The sequence below is a fragment of the Drosophila elegans genome, unplaced genomic scaffold (genome assembly GCF_018152505.1).
Source record: "Drosophila elegans isolate 14027-0461.03 unplaced genomic scaffold, ASM1815250v1 contig_183, whole genome shotgun sequence".
NCBI classification, from domain to species: domain Eukaryota; kingdom Metazoa; phylum Arthropoda; class Insecta; order Diptera; family Drosophilidae; genus Drosophila; species Drosophila elegans.
In genome coordinates this window covers 1,502,170-1,522,093 of record NW_024545550.1, presented here as the reverse complement: position 1 = coordinate 1,522,093, position 19,924 = coordinate 1,502,170, and the positions used below count along the sequence as shown (strand labels likewise).

The window sequence follows — 19,924 nt, the reverse complement described above, 5'->3', positions numbered from 1 at the left end:
CGAAAATTTACATTCGGCGTGACAGAGAGAGAGAGAGGGAGAGAGCGAGAATGAAAATCGAGGAGCGACAGGGAGAGACAATGTCATAAAGTGATATGTGCCATCATCGAATTGAAAATAAACGTAAAGTCAATAAATGCTAAAGTCGTGAGGCCAAAGGGAATATTCAATACCCTTTGAAAAATTAATAGAGATTACTAAATAAATAAATAATGATAAGTATTTTGTTCTTATACGGGTGAATAAAATTACACGAATAATATAAACACGAATATATACTATATTAAGAGATTAAAAATATGATATCATTACTTATAAGGATGGAGAGCTTAAAAATAGTTAGCATTATAGACTTGATCTATTAGTTCATCACCTTATATAACCAGATTAATAGACCATCTGTTAAATTAAATATGTATCATATTTTTAGACATCTGTATAGATAATTTAATCTTGTTTAAATTAAGAAAACACAAAATCATTAATCACACCCTTATTAGGGTACACCTATTTGATAAAAAGGTATTTGGTTAATTTATGGTATGGTAAGCTTTATATAACTGGAGATATCAAATTTGTCTAATAAAACATTTTGTTTTGATGAATTTTCTGCTCTCCAGTTTGATTTATCAGAGAACCATTAACGATAGGGCATACTTTGCTATCAAAACGATAAGGTAAGCTCTTTTTTGTCATTAACCATGAATCAGTAGGACAAGTCCTCATAGAGAACCTGTTGTAGAACAACACATTGCATTGAGAACTGGGAAAATGAGAGCGATGGTGACTAAAAATAAATGGCATAATTCAGCTAAACAATTTATTTGGCAACGATGACAGCGACGCAATGGGATGCGATGAGATGAGATGGGATGAGTTGCTATTTAGGAGGCGGGGTTGGATGCCAGGGAACATGTGGCGAAGTTGACATCGGCGCCGTTCCATTTACACAGATTTCCCAGTGAAAAGGAGACGGGAGCTGCAACTGATTAGCCAACAAATTAGATGCCGGCCTGACATATTGGCTCTTATTTAGTGCGGCTGCTCTGATTTATGCAGTGCGGCTGACCCAAAATGTGTATATGATCTAACAGATACATATACTATATATCCGAGGAATGCAGATGGGGCGTTTGCTTTTCCTTATTTCTTATTTATGATGATGCGGTGTGTGAACGAAGAATTGAAATTTGTACGCTTGGGTTTGCATTTCATTTGCTTAAATTGCAAATTGGTTTGTCGGGGAGCCGAGGGATTTGGCAGTTGGTAGCTGCTTGCAAGTTCGCCGAGCTGATTGAAAATTGTTTACCTTCTTTTCAGCCCATCATCATCATCATCGATGATGATGATCGATAATGATGATCATCATCATCTGCTTCTTGGGTTTTGGTTTTGGTTTTCCCTGAAGAACGTGATGCGAAGGCCGCAAAAGGCCGCCAAGAGTCTCAGGATCAGCGGATCGATGCATATTTGTGGTCTTTGTTGTCTCTGTTGTTGGCTGAATTCGTCATGTGGTCGAGGAGAACATCATACAGCACACAGTACACAGCACAAAAGCTTAGTTAACGCTTTTGCAGGGGGCTCGAGGTATCTGCTGCAATGACAGACTCTTGGCCTTGAAGCGGCGGCAAAATGGCCACGTACGAAAGCAAAATCCCCAACTTGCACGCATAATAATGACGCTGGCTTATGGCTATGGCAATTTTCTGAGGCAGCAGGGAGAATAGGGAATATATGTATATATAACCCTCCCTGATTGCATTTCATTTGCCTCCGCGCATTTGCATTTGTGGGAATCAATCACGAAGTTGGCCAGCGCCTCAGACTTTGTCTAGACTTTGGCGGATTTACGAGCTATTAGGCCCGCACTCGCAGAAAATGCATATATCAATATTTCAGTTTAAAATAAAGGGTTTCATAGAAAGGATTTCAAATATTTCAAGTTCAGCCATCTTATCTGCCTTAATAATTAAATGCATATCTATCAGCACTTGAAATAACCTTTAATTGCATTATCAGTAAAATTAAATATCAAGTAATCAAAGCTGATTAGACCTCAAAGAATTTAGTGTTATTAAACTTATTAGTAATTCAGATAATAATATGATATCTATTATGTCCCACTTTATTTTCTGTCTGTAGCCAATACAATGCCAAGTATGACTACTTGTTCATGTGATCATCTGCGTTATAAAACATGCAACTAGCAGTAATGATTGGGCACAAGGCAGACGACGATGTATCGGGCTATCGGGCTGGTTGACAATCAGTCAACGAACAGCTGACCATGGCCAGATATACAGATACACAGATACAGCCAGTCATAGAAATAAATATAGAAATAGCTGCATCCCGCGTCTTGCATTTCAATTGTGGCCCAGAGATTCGGCTTTCACGCAATTTGCTGCTCGACTGATCGAGATACACTTTTTTTTTTTTTACACCGGCCATCGTCGTGCAGGGCATTGCCAAAAAAAACTGAAATACTTTTATGTGATAGAAACGAAAGTGAAAGCATTTAATATGCATAATGCACACGCATTTCTCCGCCTCTCGCCTTCATTTATTTGAACTGATTTGATATTTATGTCTGGCCCAAGTGCTACGCACATTTCAATGAAATTAGAAAACTTTCCCATCCCATTAGATTCCCAGACAGCCCAAATGGAGCGATCCGATCCGATCCGATCGGCCATTACATTTTCGGTGTCAATTTGAGTTCTATCATAAAACGAAATTGCTTTTTAAGTTTTCAGACTCGCGACTCCCATCGTTATGATCCGAAAAATCTGAGCGGCTGTGGGTGTCGCTAATTGAATTTCAGCTCAGCTCGCTTTGGGGCCCATTTTAACGGCTCTTTGCGCCGCAGAACTGTCGCAAATGCGATCTACACGTATGGGCTGTAAAAATCTTTCACAAATTTAACAAATTTAAACACCAATCGAGCGAGTTCTCATTGCGCAACCAGAAATTTATGCAGAATTTTTTTTCATTTTGGGCCCCCTTCTTCCTGGGTCCCCAGAATAATTGCAGGCACGTAATTTAGCCACGAAGTTCATTGACAGCGACATTCATCGCCGCAAAGCCGACACGCCCGATTGCGTTGTGCTGCGGTTATCGACTTGGTCATTAGCTTTGGCAATAGCCAACTTAACACTGAAATCGCGGTAAGAAAAAAGGGGGCGAAGGGAACTTCTGAGGGCTCGAAACCAAAGGCGCAATATTCCAAAGGTAGAGCACACGATCAGGTATTTATATAAGGAAAGGTATTGTTGACTTTGTAATTTCACAGTCTAAACAACAAAAAGACTAAGGGAATTCCCCTAATTTGCTATTATTTGAGAATCATTTATTGCCAGTTGGTTATCAGTTATTGATTAAAGTAAGCAAACAAGCAACACTAATAAAAAAAATTGAATGGTAAAACTAAATATCTTACTTTTGAATTTGAAATATCATCATCTTTAAAATAACTTTTAACCGCTATGTATGCCAAACAAAGCGAAAAATATTTAAATTAAGTAATTTTTTTACCAGTGATCCAAAAGACACCTTAACGTCAAAATACTAAGCAGCTTGAATCCAATAAAACGTAGTTAAGTCCAAAAGCGCAATAAATCGAAACATAAGATCGAGATAAGATATATAAGCAAAAGCCAATTTATATTTTGCAAATTTACCATCTTTGTTAAAATAAAAAAAAAAAACTAGGGCATTGGTTGATATTTACCTAGCATTTTTGACCGACAATGCAGTAAAAAAAACATAACTATTAGACATTAAGAGTAAAAGTATGGACTAAATGGCTTCAGTTATAATGTTAAGCTAAGTTTTATCAAGGCACGAGTAACCCAGTTTAACTCCACAGCCCACAAAAGCAGGTATAATTAAAGGCCCCAATTAAACAGAATTCCCATAAAAATCACCCAAAAATAAAACGTGGTCTTGTCAAACTCATTCCCACTTCTTGTTTTTATTGCCCACTTCAAATAACCCAACAAATGCCTCAAATTGCATATTTCATGAGCATTTCATTGCCCAAAAAACCTTCCCAGGCCGATGAGAAATTGTTGCGTTTAAAACTACATATATATTGTATGTAAAAAATGTTAATTGCAATACATTTTAGCCAAGTTGCGGCCGAGCAAAAAAAAAAAAAAGAGTAGCACAAAAATACAAAACAAAAAAAAAACCAAATTAGGCAAACAATTTAAACATGCGCTTTGAGCCGGGAAACCCGGGCCAAGTGCTGCTCTGATTTTAATTTGGCTTTCTGACTGCTCTTTTTGTTTTGCTTTGCTTTTGGTATTGCTTTTTTGGTTTTCGGTTTTTTGGTTTTTGCGCATGTTTTGATTTTTATCATCTGGGTGGGTTGGTAGGTTGGCTGGATGGCTGACTGGCTGACTGTCCAGTGGTTTTCATTTGCTCATGACGCGCGTGACCCACTAAATAAAAAAGGTTTTTTCATTGTTTTTGTGTCAAAGCAATTTTCGTGGACGGCACAAGACAAAAAACCAGAAAATCGAAGTGCCCGTAAAAAGCCCAAGCAGAAAACCCTGCAGAGGAGTCGAAGATCCAATCGGGTTTCAACAGTAGCCGAACACTGAAGTTGAGCAGGAAGCCAGAGACTTATTTACCTTTTGGGCAGTTTTCGGCTCATAATTATTAATTTTTTGTTCATACTACGTATATGTTTATGTGTGTGTGCCAGTATCTCTGATTTACCATCTTTGGTTCGTCTGGCGTCGAGAAATTTTCGTGTTATAAAGTTAATTTGTGAAATTTTCAGTTGTTTCTTAATGATTTGCGTGGCTCTTTTGGCCACGAATTCAGAAGGAAGTCGCTCGCAGCCGGAGGTTACTGGAGCGTTTAGCCGCAGTCTTGGCTTTTTTTGTTTCTTACTCATTAATTTCGTGGCTAATTGAATCGGCATCGGCTTCGGCTTTGGCTCTGGCTGCCATCATTTTGGCCACGACTCTGACCTTGTACCGAGGTGAGATATAAATATGCCGGAGCCGCAAGCACATCCGTTGACCCGGGTACCCCCTTCTCAAAAAAAAAAGAAAAAATGTATGCCAAATGTTCTTAACTCAATGCCCGATCAGCTGCTGGCTGGGGGAACTCATCTGTGGTACCCCCACCTATATACACTATATATTCCATATACACCAAAACTATATATCCCTCATTGTCTCTTGCCGCCACATTTGTTTGACTTTTGCGGTACTCTGTCTGCCCGCTCGACTTGAACTTGTTGCCTTTTTCTGTTTCTGTTTCTGTTTCTGTTATTCTTGTGGGGGAACCCGCAACTTTATCTGCCCCTGGAATGGGAACCGTTGCCGTAATTATACCCTGCCCACATGCCACACTTTGGAACAGTCTCAAAACACATCGCATTGGACCTAGATCAACAGGTGCACAAATATTCAAAACCTAAATGTTTAGAACACCTCATTATATGGTTGAGTTCTTAACCTCACGTATTACCTACAATATATTAAAGATTTTAAATGACAACAAGTGCACTATTTTACTGTTTTAAGGTTACAAAATAAAAATGATTTAGTTATAGTTTGTTATATATTTTGAACGACTTATGCCTAAAACCTTTCTAAAAATGTTGTTTGTTTGCTTAAGAGTTTAGTAAGGTTTACTTAAGGCTGTTAATTTGAAAAACTAAATACACGATTGCAAAGGCAGTATTTATATAATATATTAAATAACAAAAAGATTAATAAAATGCTTTTATTACTCTTTTAAATTACACTCAAAGAACCTTTAAATTAACTCAACTTATTAACACCCAATGACATCTGCTTTTAGAAGACTTTAAGACCCATTTCCTGAAATATCTTTTCAGAACATCAAGAAAGACAAATTCATAATTACTCAGCACAATCGCATTGAGAAGTCAACTTTCTACAAAGGCCACCTCCCATTCTGTTCCCACCCAATTCACTTGACACTTCCGCTTTTATGATAGAGCATTGCGAAGTCGCTTTTGTCACCCACGGAGTTCACCCATTTGCCTTTGTCACTCTGCACTCATTTAGCTTCATTTGGCTTTTTGTTCTATATACAATATAGGTATCTGTATAAATATGCTCTGTATATTCAGGGCTTTCATGCAGAGTTCTGGTCGTACTTGATGGTTGGCTGAAGCCAGTCTTTTTTTTCATTTTGTCTGTTTTATGTTCTGTTGCGACTGATGAGTAACGATCGTTCGTCCGTTCACTTTCAGATAAGTTGGGAAAGTAAGAATGTTGGGTATACATATACTATATATGTAGAACAAAAAACAAAAAAATAAATTACAATTGCAATCGTGTTTTCTACGTAGGTAGCTTTTGTTTAACGCTTTTCCCCCCTGGCAAATTGTGGAGCGGTTCTTTGTAGTGCCAAGTTCCCTGGAGTTGGGACCAGCCCACCTGTGGGGGAAATTTCGAAACTGAATTCGAATCCCGGTTCCCAGTTCCCAGTTTTCAGTTGCAAAGTTCCCAAGTTCCAGAGCTGGACGATAATGAAGAGCTTTTCACGTGCCGATGGTGGCACCATTTGCATATCGTGGGCGACCCAGAAGCCCAACCATTAGTACCCAGTACGCGTCGTATACGTAATCGCAGAGCCCCGACAATGAGCAATCGATTGTTGTTAGGGCAAACTCATTAGAGAAGCCAACACATTAACCGATTTGTTCGGTTTACGAGACCATCTTATTATCATAAATACAGAATAGAGTCGCAGGGAACTGGACTGATTGATTGATCGGTAGATTGTGGGATTCTTGAACCCTGTTGATTAACAGAATCTTTTTATCAGGCTTCCGCCACTTTTCTCTCGTTAAAACGTGCTTCCGTTAAAGTCTTGTTTTGCAGATGTTATTCAAATTGTCGATTTGTCAACGTTGATTAAGAAATGGCATTTTTATACATTTTTATTAAGACTGAAATATGGCCGCGTGTACTTGATTCTCATTCTTGTTGTTGCTTCAATTGAAAGCAAGTTAATTTATATTATATACGCCATACAGTATATAAATTCGTGGGTATCTTGTTTGTTCAACTGTTGGCGATCGTTTAGCCATAAAAATAGTCGCGAAACGTTTCCAAAAAATGTGCTGCGACCTGAATATGAAATAATAGAGCCGGAGAAGAAGACGAAAGCCCATAAATCTAATCAACCGAGTGTAAAGAACAATCAAGACGCTGCTAATTGAAAACTCTTGACATTTGTCGCCGCCTATAATTAGCATTGAACAAATCACAGATCCCGGGCTTTCGTAATGGAAACCACAAACAAATAAAAAAAAAAAATCAAACAAATCAAGGCAGAAATTCAGAGCAGAGCGGAGAACTTGGTTTGATTGGTATTACAAGTTTTCCACGGCAAATCGATTGGCAATGAAAACAGACGCAGGCCACAATAAACATTTATTGTTTGATGTTAGCTTAGTTGAATGGGCCGTCGCAATAACAATAAACATTTAGCCCTGCAAATGGCACACACCACACACCATACACCATACACCACAAACAAATCGAAGAAATCTAAGTTGGCCCGAAGGTCGAAGTAATTTCATGGATCTCTTGGGAACAAGATCGATCGAGCATTCTTGTCTCCGCTTTGATATTGTAAAAATGTTTATTGATTATTTCGGTTTACGGTTTTGTTTATGCAGCAAAAGAAATTCGCTGCTGTCGTCGCTGAGCTAACAAATTTTTACTCGTAGACAGCAAATTCTTTTGCCGGTCGTTTATTTCGAAATTCGTGCGAAGCTTCAATAAAAAAAAATAACAGCGAACCAACACGGCAAAGCTGAATATTATTTTATTTCTTTTTTTTATGCTAATGGTTTATACCCTCAACGAATTTGGGCATATAAGCTGGCAGGCATTTGCAGCACTTCAAGTTCTCTTGCGTTTTTATAGAGTGTTCAAGATTAAGGCACATCAAATCCATTCGTTTGAGTTAGTTTTTACTTAATTGCTTCTTAGACGGATGTTGCATAACTAAATTTTTTACATAAAAGGAAAAGGAAAATCTTTTCTTAAATACCTAAAAATCTTGTATTCCTTTATGCATGGCAAATTTTCTTGGTTTTAGAACTATTTTTTTTCAAGTGAAAGTGGTGTCCCCATTTTAATGTACCACTCGAGGGTTGTTGGCCTTAACAGTTGCTAAGATACCACTCCTAGGGGTGACCAATGAACCAACTGAGCCACCAATCAACCACCAACTGTTCCTTGGCCAAAACCGGTTCTAGCCGCTTTTGCCAACCCAAACAAAGGTCCTCATTGTTCTCATTCCGGCGAATATCAAATACAGCACAAAAATCGATAAGATCTGTGCAGTGATAGCCGCCTTTCCATACAGAGTGTAACCCACCTATCACTTATATGGTCCGAATCCGAATGTCAATAGATCTCGTTATGAATTATGGCGAATGACGCGTGTCTCGGCCACACCGATACAAATGGAATTCAAATAAAATTTTACCATTTTAAACATCGAGGCGGTGAGTCTGCAGACAATTTGCCATGGCAGCAGGTAAATGGTAAAGGTAAATGCAGAGCAGGGGAGGGAAACGTGCCGCAGTTTTGCACCTGCCGCCTACGTGGCTGCCAAAGGGAATGGCCATAATGGAGAAAGAAAGAAATAAAGAAAGAGAGGCAACAGCTGTGAAAATGTATCAGCTCGGGCTAAAGTTGTTAGAGCCTCAGACGAAGTCAGAGATGCACACTGGCAGAAAATATAGGACAACTTCTTAAGATTTGCATGTTAAAATCATTACAAACAAATATACCCATTTCTATAATTGCTTCTTTTTAATTGTCAAAGTTATATAATTTTAATTAGTATAGGGATAGCTAAAAACCATAAAATGCACTGCTATTACAGTTAGGGGTTTTTTTTCGCTGTGCAGCCAGCAACAACTGTTGTCATTAGCGAAGACGTTAGGCATTGAGCATGCTAAATATGGTTTCACTGAAGTTAGCCGACAACGTCGCCACAAACTAGTACAGCGGCAACAACTACAGCTACAACTACAACTACAACCATCAACTATCAACTATCCCAGCAGCAAGCTCAGATCAAAAGCCAGACAGCAATGCAGTTAACAAACGACTTACAGAAAAGCTTATCTTGGGAAAAAATAAAATAAAAATACTCCATTGGCTGACGCGCGTTCTTATTAAAAGTCAAGTTTTCATTTTCAAGCGGTGAGCTTAGTTGCAGTACATGGACAAAAATGAGGATAAACGTTCTTTGTAAGCTAATGAGTTGTCTGCTTAAATTGGTTTAAACTACTAGTTTTAATTGTATATATTAAAGTTTGACAATCTTGAGAATATATGTTCTTTATAAGCCATAACTATGTGTTTTAAAATTTTACAATCTTAAAGAATGTTATTTCGAATATTATTTTTAATAAATTTTTTTATACATTTATGTTGTATATATGAATTTCCAAGTAATTGAAATTTGAACCAAAAGTGCTAATGTCTTTTTAGAACAGATGTCACATTTTTCGCTGTGCCAACAGCTAATTGCGAGGTTTAGTTCACAGAATTTCCTGCTACCGCTGACTAATGGCGGTCGTTAATAGCCGGCGTTATCAGCTGAGATCATCATAATAACTGACCAGCCGAACCACACCGAACCGACTTGGCTGGCAATTGAGTTGTGCGAAAGTGTGTTTACCTTCTGATTCGAAACTTGCCGCCGAACACCATTTTCATGTGGTAGACGGTATCCAGTATTGTGAAATCCAATTTGGTTGGGAAGATGCAAGACGATGTACGAATACAGATAGAGATGCAGACAATCCCAAATGACAACAAAATAAACCGAACTTTTGCGTGATATCTTGCTTCCTTTTGTTATTTGCCAGTTATTTGTGCAAATGGTATGCAGTTTGTTGGCCCAACATTTGAACCCGCCACTGAACTTCCTTATTTTGGGTTATTGGCGATCAGGAAGTTGTGGCCGCAAAATGAAATTGATACACATGCAGCCAAGTGTCGCCAAAGTTTTACATTTTTAATTGCCGAATTTCGGAGGCAAATGCAATTGATTTATGTTCCACACACGCGTTTTGTTTTGTTTGTTTCGATTCGTTTGGTCGACTCAACTAGCGCGAACGTCCGAACGCCACGGCGGATTAAACTCGTTTGAAGTTGCGGCAACGTCAACGAACGTAATCCAAAAAAACGTAACGTAACGTAAAGGTAACAGTACTCTGTTGAAACTCTGTTGATTAACATGTTAAGAGAATTGGAATTGATCATTATGTTGACTTTACTCTTAACAAGAAATTAAAGCATAGTTTCAAGCGCAGAGTGTTTGTAACTTAAAAAGTAACTATCCACCGCACAAAAGTAGGCAACAATTTGAGTAGCTTAAAGAGACCAAGGAACCTTGTATGAACCATAAAAGGTAGAGATATATAAATACATCCCTGTTCTGCTTTATCAAGATTTTGTTCGGATTAAAACGAGCTTTATTGTTATACGTACTGCAGCTGTCAGTACCAATCCCCCATAGCCATTAAATTCAATCGCCTTTTGTTGGGCCATGCCAGCTTGTTCTCATCGCCAATCTGTCGCTGCTGCTGTTGCATCGTCATCGGAGCAAAGTTCAATCGATCATTCTGTGTGCTGTCGATATTTAGCTGGCGATAGCGGGCAGGAATTATGGCAAACACTTTGTTAAATGCGGTGCCAGCCAGCCAGCCAGCTATCCAGCTATCCAGCTAGCTAGCTGGCCAGAAAGGCAGCCTCTAATCACGGCGACTTCATCGAAAGAGTCGCGAGTCGCGACTCGCGGCTGGATAAATTGAATTGTCTGGCCTGGCGTTTGCCATTATGTTTCGCCTGTTCCTTTTGCTGGCTCACTTGGCCGCGGCAACACGGCGAATGAGTGATTTATAGCGCGCATACGACGCGTGGTCTGTGGCCGCAGCTCAATGCTGGCAGTTAATTTGAAAATAATACAGCCAAGACCTAGCTGGAGTGTTGCCAAATGGCCACAGAGGGAATTAATTCGGCAAATGCCTGCACTTTGCCGAATCTTAAGCCAACGGCTGTGCGAGGCGATAATTAGGGGCTGTCAAGAGAACACATGGCACACCTCTCAGGGTTTTTTTTTTTTTAGATTTTTCGGCTTGTCGGTTTGTCGGTTTTTTGATTGCTGTCCGCTCGCTGACTGCTCTAATTGAAGTCGCTCGAAAAGTGGCTGCAGGTGAGTCTCGGTTCGAAAAATGCAAGCGATGACTGCCCTTTGCTCCATTTTCCGCACGCCAAACTTTCAAAATGCAAATTAGGCACGTTCGCGGTGAACGGCATTTGAACCCCCGACCAGGCTTAAACGACAACGAAGCCTCTCTGACAAGCCCATTTACAAGTTGCCAACCGAATCCAGCCAGCCAGGCTCAGCCTGGAAACTTCGCCACAAATTGTGTCAATATTTGTCTCGTGCTGGATGCTGCTGCTGCAACAAATCGTGCCGCAAAGGTCTGCCCCGGTGTCAACTGAGCCACCAAAGAAAACCAAAACAAAACCCCTCCTCCTCCACCCCCAATAAAAAAGGAACAACGGAGGAAAAAACATGACAGTCCATAGAAATTATTGAACATGGACAGTGCACAGTGGGAGAGATTCAATTGAACGTGTGACAATGGAGATTGTTACGGATACAAAAAAGGCTAACATTGTTTGTTTGAAGTGGTATCCTAAATAACAACTAAATGTTGTAATCCAAACTAGAGCACTGAACATTCATTATTTACAAAATCCCATGAATTACAATCTATAACTTTACTGCTCTCTCAAATATTTCCCTTAATTAGTTGATTTTTTTTTAATAATTCATGTGGTTTTACATTTGTGGCATTAAAAATTAAGTATAGATTTTTAATGAGAATTTTATAACTATCTATTGGAAATTTAGCATTGCATTGAATGTAATTTCATAAATGAGTTTAAAGACATTGAGAAACTGCATTAATGACTCACATATCGCCTCAGCATAGAAATCATAACCACTGTGCGACCGCAGCTTGAACTCAATGTGCGGCTTTAAGTTATCTAATGCCCGAAAATTGGGTGCGATGCCATACAGTGAATGCAAAAACTATGCGCTCGGTGCGCTAATGAACCGCCCGGCGTTCATCTATCAATGTCAGGCCGAAAGCCCGGCCAAGAATGGACCTTTTGTCCCGCTGGCCGGATAAATTTCGATTTTCAATTTGATTGCCTTTTACCAGCACAATCAGAACAAAGAACCGAGCAGCGGAGTTGAGTTGAGTGGGGTGGCATTTTGGCTTTTGGGTTGATTATTATGGGAATCTCGGGGATTGGGGAACTGGGGAGTGGTGCTGCGCTGCTGTGCTGCCCACACGCCAAGGAGCAAAACATAAATCGTTGTTCGGTTGACACATTTTTGTGGCCGCTCAGGTGGCGGCGGCTCAATTGCCGTTTAGTTTTGGCGATTGGCAATTGGTCGGGCTTAGTGGGTCGAAAGCGAAAGTCGAGCTGCGCAGCGAGCAGTGTATTTCATAATCCAATTAAGCATTAGACGACAGCTGATTGACGGCCAGGCCGCGAAGGAAGCGGCTCATTAGCCAAGATCAGCGAAGCTCGCTGGCTACCGTGCCACGCACTCCATTCAGAGCTAATTGGATTCGATAAGGTCAAGAACAATGGAGCAGGGAGTGGTCGTCGAAGCCCACGGATGCTGCAAAGCTCACTGAACATGTTTTGACTTTGGGAAGGCAATCTTGTGCTGTGATTTTCTCAATGGCCCTCAACTACTTAATTCAAGTCTAACTTTTCTAATTTAAGCTATTAATAGGGTTTAATAACTAGGAAATAATATTACAAATACTTTAAATTTGTGGTAAAAAATTAAGGTTTTGACTGTTCTAAGCAAAGACTAAAGAAGCAATTATTATGTTTATAATTTTAGTTTTAAATTAAAAAATAAAAACATATACCTATGTAAACACAGTTTAATCGCTACATATTGGAAAAATTTAATAAGTTATCTTATGACAATGTAAAACTATAGCTTTTTTATTTAAAATATTTATCCTATAATTTTAACCGTAGGCCTTTATTTTATAGTCCTGTCAAAAATAAAAACATACACCTATATAAACACAGCCTAATCGCTTCTGAAGAGTAATACATTTTAAATTGTAATTGATGTAATTCCATGGGGTGGAAGATTACTTTAAATAAAAAACAAATTAAATGAAATGGCTAGGAGCTAAATATCTAATAATTTAAGTGAGTGTTGTAGTAAACCCGCCATAAAAACCTAATAGAAAAGTGCTTGGACTCACCGCTTCTGCTGGTTGCTCTCCAGGTTGCTGGCAATCACGTTGTCATGGGCGGCGGATCTGGCACGCGGCAGCAGAGGCGGCGGTGGCGCCACGGGGCTGGCCACATTTTCGGGGATGGGCTGCGGAGTCGTGTGGTGCGGGCGCTTGCGACTGCCGCCGCCTCCTCCTCCTCCGTTGGCAAGATGCTTGTGCTGCAAAAATCAGAATCCAATTAATAAACAGTAGTCGAGACAGACGACGACGACGACGACGATGATGACGACCCACCTGCAAGCTGGTTGGCTTCTTGGGTACCAGCGGTGGCACCTTGGGAGCTGCAGCCAAGGGAGCTGCGTAGGCGGTGCGACGTATGGAAGTGGATGTGGCTGTGGCTGTGGATGGCCCGGCGAAGCTGTTCCGCCGGTTGGGCGAGGGCGGTGGGCGTGGCTGAAGCACCTCCGGCGGCGGTGGCGGCGGCAGTGGCTCGTCGAACGTGTAAGTGGTGTCCAGTTCGCTCTGCGGCGGTGGTGGCAGCTCCGGTGAGGGCACCCGCAGATTGGGGTGCTTGGGCGGACGCTCGGGCGGCACTGCTGCTCCGTGGCGATGCTGCTGCGGGTGGTGCTGCTGGTGGGCCAGGGCGGCGGCCTGCTGCAGCAGCAGCTTGTCCCGCATGGGAGCGTACTCGGTGGCCGAGGAAGTGCGTCGGGCGGGCACACCCGACACACCCGACACACCCGACACACCCGACACTCGACCACCTCTGGGCGGCGGCGGCGGAGGCGGCATGCCGCAGTCATTGAAGGAAATTTTCTCGGCATTGCTAATGTTCCGTATGCTGGGCGCCTTGACCTGCCCCTGGGCCTGGTGCAGTTCCCGGATGTCGGCGTAGTCCGAGGCCGAACTGGAGCGCCTCAGGAGATGGGGCAGCAGGCTGCCAGTGCGAGGTGGCGGCGGCGGCGGAGTGGGTGAGCTGCAGTCCCGCGTCGAGGAGGAGCTACTCCGCGTGGGCAGGCCCACCATTATGGGACTCAGGTTATTCGGCAGCGACTTGCGTTCCACATGCAGAGCTTGGTAGGATTGCGAGAGCGGACGCAGTAGCTGCTGCTCCTCCTTCTGCTGCTGCTGCTGTCGCTCCACATATGACTGCACCGCATTCTTTTGCAGCGCCTTCAGAGCCGGATTCGAGAGGCGGTGCGTCTTGCTGGGCTCCAAGTAGGCGAACTTGGGCGGCTCACCCAACTGACTGCGCTCGAAGTCGTTGATCCTTTCGGCCACCGAGTGCCAGGTGGGCTGCACAGTGGCCCCCGCTGGCGTTATCACAGGAAGTCTGTTAAATAGGACCCAATAAGTATTGAATTGTTTTGGTGATGTACTGCTAAGGGCAACAAGTAAGGTGAATTTTCAATTATTTTCTTGAGTTGGCAGGACTGCTATTTACATCTGAGCCATATATTAGTAATATATGTATTTAGGCTTTTGTTTACCAAAAGACCAAAAGTGTCTTATTCGATTTTTTTCAATGAATGATTTAATTGAGGAGTTGACAATACATCAAATTTTGTTTACGGAATGAAATTTCGGCTCCCGAAACTTTGAGGATATTTCGGAAGGCCTTTGGTGAATCTACTATTACTTTTAGAGACCTTACTGATATGATCTGAATATCAGACGGATCTGAGAAATCATTTTGAGAGACCTCATTGCTCATTAAAATCAGATATGGTCAAAATCGAAAAATGCACTCTTGGTCGTTGGGTAAACACAAGCAGAAATATATAACTGATAATTACATTGACATGAAATTTGGCACAGATGTCATTAACAGTCCTGCCAACTCATGAAAAAAAGCAGTGGCCCGAGATGGTAGGCCCGCGAAGTTTAAACTGAAAATTAACCATCCTTTTTGCCCACAGTAGTATACTCTATACTCACTTGGCGGTCTTGTGCAGCCCGGAGCTAAACTGCGGCTTGGGATGCTGCACGTACTGCGAGGTGTTGCTGTGCACCGGCTCCGTGTAGGTGCTCACCGGGAACAGGCGGTGGTTGCTGCGGTAGGAATCGATGCTGTTGGTGGGGCTCTGGCTCTGCTCTCCCATGTTGGGGGTGCTGCAGCTGCGGGCCTCCGACTTTCCCAGCGACAACTGCAGCTTGCTGGGCTTTCCGGCCGGCGGTTGGGGCGCAATGGTGACCACCGCCTCGCTGCTGGAAATGGTCACCGAAATGCTGGACTTGTGCTGCTGGCCGGCGGATCTACCCAGCTGCTGATGCTGCTGCTGCTGATGCTGCTGCTGCTGGAGATCGCCCATGGAGTGGGATTGTCCGAGGAGGGAGCGCGGTTTCTCCGTGGGCGAGGATAGCTCCAGCAAGGAACTTTGTGTGTTGCTATTGGAGTGGTGGCGTTGCAACTGGCGATCCTGCGGCTGTTGCTGTTGCTGCTGCTGGAAGTGGTGCAGTGCCATTGAGGTATGCACGGGCGGATAGCTGGGGCTGTGGCGGTGCTGGATGCGAAGTGGCTGCTGCTGCTGCTGATGCTGCTGATGCTGCTGCTGCACCACTGCTGGTGCGACGTCCTCCTCGGCGATCGTCGTGGATGAGGTGCTGCCAGTGGGGGAACTGGGAGATGGGGCCGCCGACTCGTTGTCGTGCAGGTACAGCACGCTCTCGCTATGGTGACGCTTGGGGGTCAGCACCCGGGAGCTGTGCACAATCAGCTGCGAGGAGGCAACTGCAATTGCAATTGCAAAGGGAGAACGGTTAGGGCGTGTCCTCGGCCATTCTAAAAGGAGTTGCTGCGGCTGCGCCAAGTAAAAGTGGGCCAACGGTGAGCCAAGGTCGTGGGGGAGTGGGTTCGCCCGCCAGTCGCCCAATATTTTTGGGCAACCTTCTCTTATTACAGCTGGCCAACCATTCACCCCCCCAGAAACTGTGACTGCCACTGTGACCCCACTCGATTCATAGCCACAATTGCCACTTTTTTGATTGAAATGATTATACTTTTATGTTGATACACCATATTAACTAGATTAACTCAATCGAACTCTAGAGAATATTAAAAACCAATATATTGACTGAACTTTAATTAGGATCAGACGTGTAAGCTTTCAAACCAAACTGTCATAAAAAGTTTAAAACTTTAATTTTAAATTGATTCATTATAAATATAAGAAAAACCATATTAATGTAATCGGGCTGTTTAGGTACATGAGTTAACAAATATTTATGGCAGATTGTATTGTACAACTAATAGAAAATGGTCATAGGAACTTAACTATTGTTAAATGCATGTTAAATAAAAAATTGATGAAAAGTTACCACAAAAGTATTAAAATAACACTTGTGTGGTTTAAAAAAAAGACCTTTTACAACAGTTTTAGACTCTTCGGTATAGAAATGAAACTAAAAAATATAGGGGTTATATTATATTGTTAAATGCATGTTAAATGCAAAATTGATGAAAAGTTATCACGAAAGTATTAAAATAACACTTATATGGTTTAAAAAAGTCCTTTCACAACAGTGTTAGACTCTTCGGTATAGTAATGAAACTAAAGAGTATAGGGGTTATATTATTTAGTATTGCATGAATGCTTTTACTTTTTAACAGTCAGTAGTTTATTTTTAGGACACAATTATTAAAACGATGTTTTCAGCTTTTTGTTGGGTTTACAGGTTTACGGGATGACTTACCCGATTCGGCGATGGCGCTGTAGCCGGTGGCATGACTTGCTTCGGATATATCGCTCATGGAGCCCAACCACTTGAGGGTTTCCGTGGAGGAAGTGCTCTCCGAGCTGTTGTTATTGTTGGTGCTGCTGTTGCCGTTACTCAAGCTATTGTTGTTGCTGGAGCTGGACGAGGAGGCGGAGGCGGAGGAGTTTCCATGGGAGTGGGCGTGGCCATGGGAGTGGGAGTGCGAATGCGAATGGGAATGGGAATGGCGAGCCAAGAGGGGAATGGGCGATGGCGCCACCGAGTTGCTGCAAACGGAGGAGAGGTCGTTCTCCGACCAATGATGCGATTGCCGCGACAGAAGATCGCTCTCCTGACGTAATCTGCAAATAGAACAGCCAGTTGGAATTGGAATTAGACTTGGAGTTGAAGTGGAAGTTGAAGTTGAAGTCAACATTAAAAGTACCTCGAACTGAACTGAGCTTTTTGGCAAATCATTGCGTGCTACAGAAATTTGCGATTTCTGGTTTCTGCTTTTCGCATGGCCGCAATTACTTGAATTTCTTGCTTAGCCTTCGGATCGGGCAATAGAGCCAGAAGCGGACTCTCTTCGGCACTTGGGGCAAGTTCAGATACATAGTTGGATGGTTGGACTGTCGGACTGTCCGACAATCAGACAGCCAGTCATTCAGACAGAAAATAGAGCTAAAACCGGAGACGAAGACTGAGCTATGAAGACCTTGAGAGTCAAGCTTAAGCTGCTCGTTTTCGGTTTTATTTCTCTGCTCCGTCGGCGGACTGAATCTCATGTGTTTGTGTTACCAAGAATTTTTTATGGCATTTTTAAGTGTACAAATAAAATTCATAATTGTCGTTCGGCATTTGATGCGAGTATGTGCGCGGAAAAACGTGTTTGCAATGCAGCCACACGGAGAGAAAATTACAACGCAAATGTATGAACAAGTAAGTCTACAAGCTTAAAATCAAATATCAAAATGATAAAAGATCAAAATATAGAATATATCATATATATTTTATTCTGTTTATATTTCCTATTTAAAGATCTAAGTTTCATAAAAGATAAAGAAACTAAAGAGGTTTAAATACGGATTCCCGCATTTCTTTCTCTGTACACCAGATATTTCTCCCCCAGTTTTTCAGCGACAACTTACTTATCCAGAAATGGCGTGGCCGATGTGGAATCCGAACTTGACACATAGCTGTGATAGCCCTCGGATTGGGCATAGGAGGCCTGCTTCTGGTGGTGGAAGGCCGTCTGGTCGTAGTACGAGGAGGATCTGTTGTTGTACTCCTCGAGTCCGGCCTGGGTGAGTCCGCACTGGTCCATCGACTGGTGGTGCTGGCCCAGTTGGCTGAGATGGCTCAGATGGCTCAGTTGGCTCAGTTGGCCACTGTTGTGGTGCGGCATATCATCCTGCAAGAGATCAGAGAAGAGAAATCGACGTTGCATAAGTCCGAAGCATTTAAATGGTTTAATCATTAGTTATGTGACCGCCGCTGACCGGATAGCTCACATTTGCAAATGATCCGCGCAGCCATAATTACGGTCAAAGCTTAAGCCAAAAAATCGACAATGGTCTGGGATCGGTCATTAGATAATTAAGTGAAAATTATTGCAGTGCAGGCAATGCAATTGCCGACAAACAAACATATTTGAAGTGCAGCGGCAACAGCCAAACTTGCGATGTTGCCAAAGCATATATATTATGTACACAACCAGCAGGCAAAACGTGGGAGGGAGCCAAAGGGGGAGGGGCAGTGGAAAGGGGGAGCGGACTGACGGATGCAGACACAACCGCCAAACGGAGCGTCGCGTCCATAATAAGCCGGATTAAGTAATGGTGTGCACAAGGCGAGCGAATCGGAGCCACATGAGCAGGGCTCCAAGCCTTCAAGCCGTGATTCATGCTGCGATACAGTGATCAAGTTCACTTGATTTGGTGAAAATTTGGATTTAAAAAAAGTATTAGATCGATAACATGATCATTTCTGGGATTGGGTTTGGTAGATTCATGGGTATTTAATACTTCTGGCAAACAGTGACTTAAGTCGTTGAACTCAAAGTCATTAAATATTGTTAGGGTCTGGGACGTGAAATAAATATAAATAGGAAGTAGTCCAGTAAATAATCTTTTAGAATCATTGCTTATACATTCACAAACCGAATGAGTAACGCCTTATCTTTTTCTAGTGTTTGTTCCTATAATGAATGCTTTTCTTTTCACCATCACTATCAGCTGGAGTTTAATTGATTTTATGATTCATACGCCTTTCTTATAAGAGATTGATATTGTAATTATTGATTAATTGCCTAGATACCTAAAAAATGTAACTAAAATTTGGTTAAGGATAGTTTTATGTTCGCTTTCAGTTTAAAATTTGAAACTGTGATTTTATCACATCGTTAGCCCAATTTATGCGAAATCTTAAAATAACATACTTTTACTTTTATGACACATTTATAGCTTTCTATCAGCTCGCCATAAATCAATTGAATAGCATTCAAGCCTAGAAGGGGTGGTAGTCTTTTAATAAATCAAGTCACAGTCATTACTATTCTCGTTAATCATTTATTACCACTGTGATCACAGTTTATGAGACCTCCCCTCGACCACATTCACCTCCCGAAATTCGCCGCCACTCATCAACTCATCAAGTCAATTTGCTTGCCAGCCCTCGTGTCGTATACTTAATTTTTGAATGTTTGCGCCTGCGACTCTTTTAAACCAAATCGAATTGTAAATACTCGAGCATAAAGCCGAAACACATGGAGAAACAGCAAGCAGGGGAAAAATATAAGTCGACTCGAAATAAAACTAACGCTCAAAATAACGAAAACGAAACGTTACAAGACCAAGCCTTAAGCCACTTGACTGACTTGGCTTGAAGTCTCGATTGCATTGAGTTTGG

At 41.9% G+C, this 19,924-nt stretch overlaps 1 protein-coding gene across 1 annotated transcript in view; it reads right to left on the bottom strand.

Moving 5' to 3' along the window:
• Positions 1–19,924, bottom strand: part of LOC108149744 (protein Shroom) — a 46,302-nt gene that overhangs the window by 9,867 nt on the left and 16,511 nt on the right. The window contains 5 exon segments of the mRNA XM_017277523.2: positions 13,346–13,536; positions 13,613–14,651; positions 15,257–16,049; positions 17,012–17,376; positions 18,166–18,428. Of these exon segments, the coding sequence (XP_017133012.2) occupies positions 13,346–13,536; positions 13,613–14,651; positions 15,257–16,049; positions 17,012–17,376; positions 18,166–18,428 (2,651 nt within the window).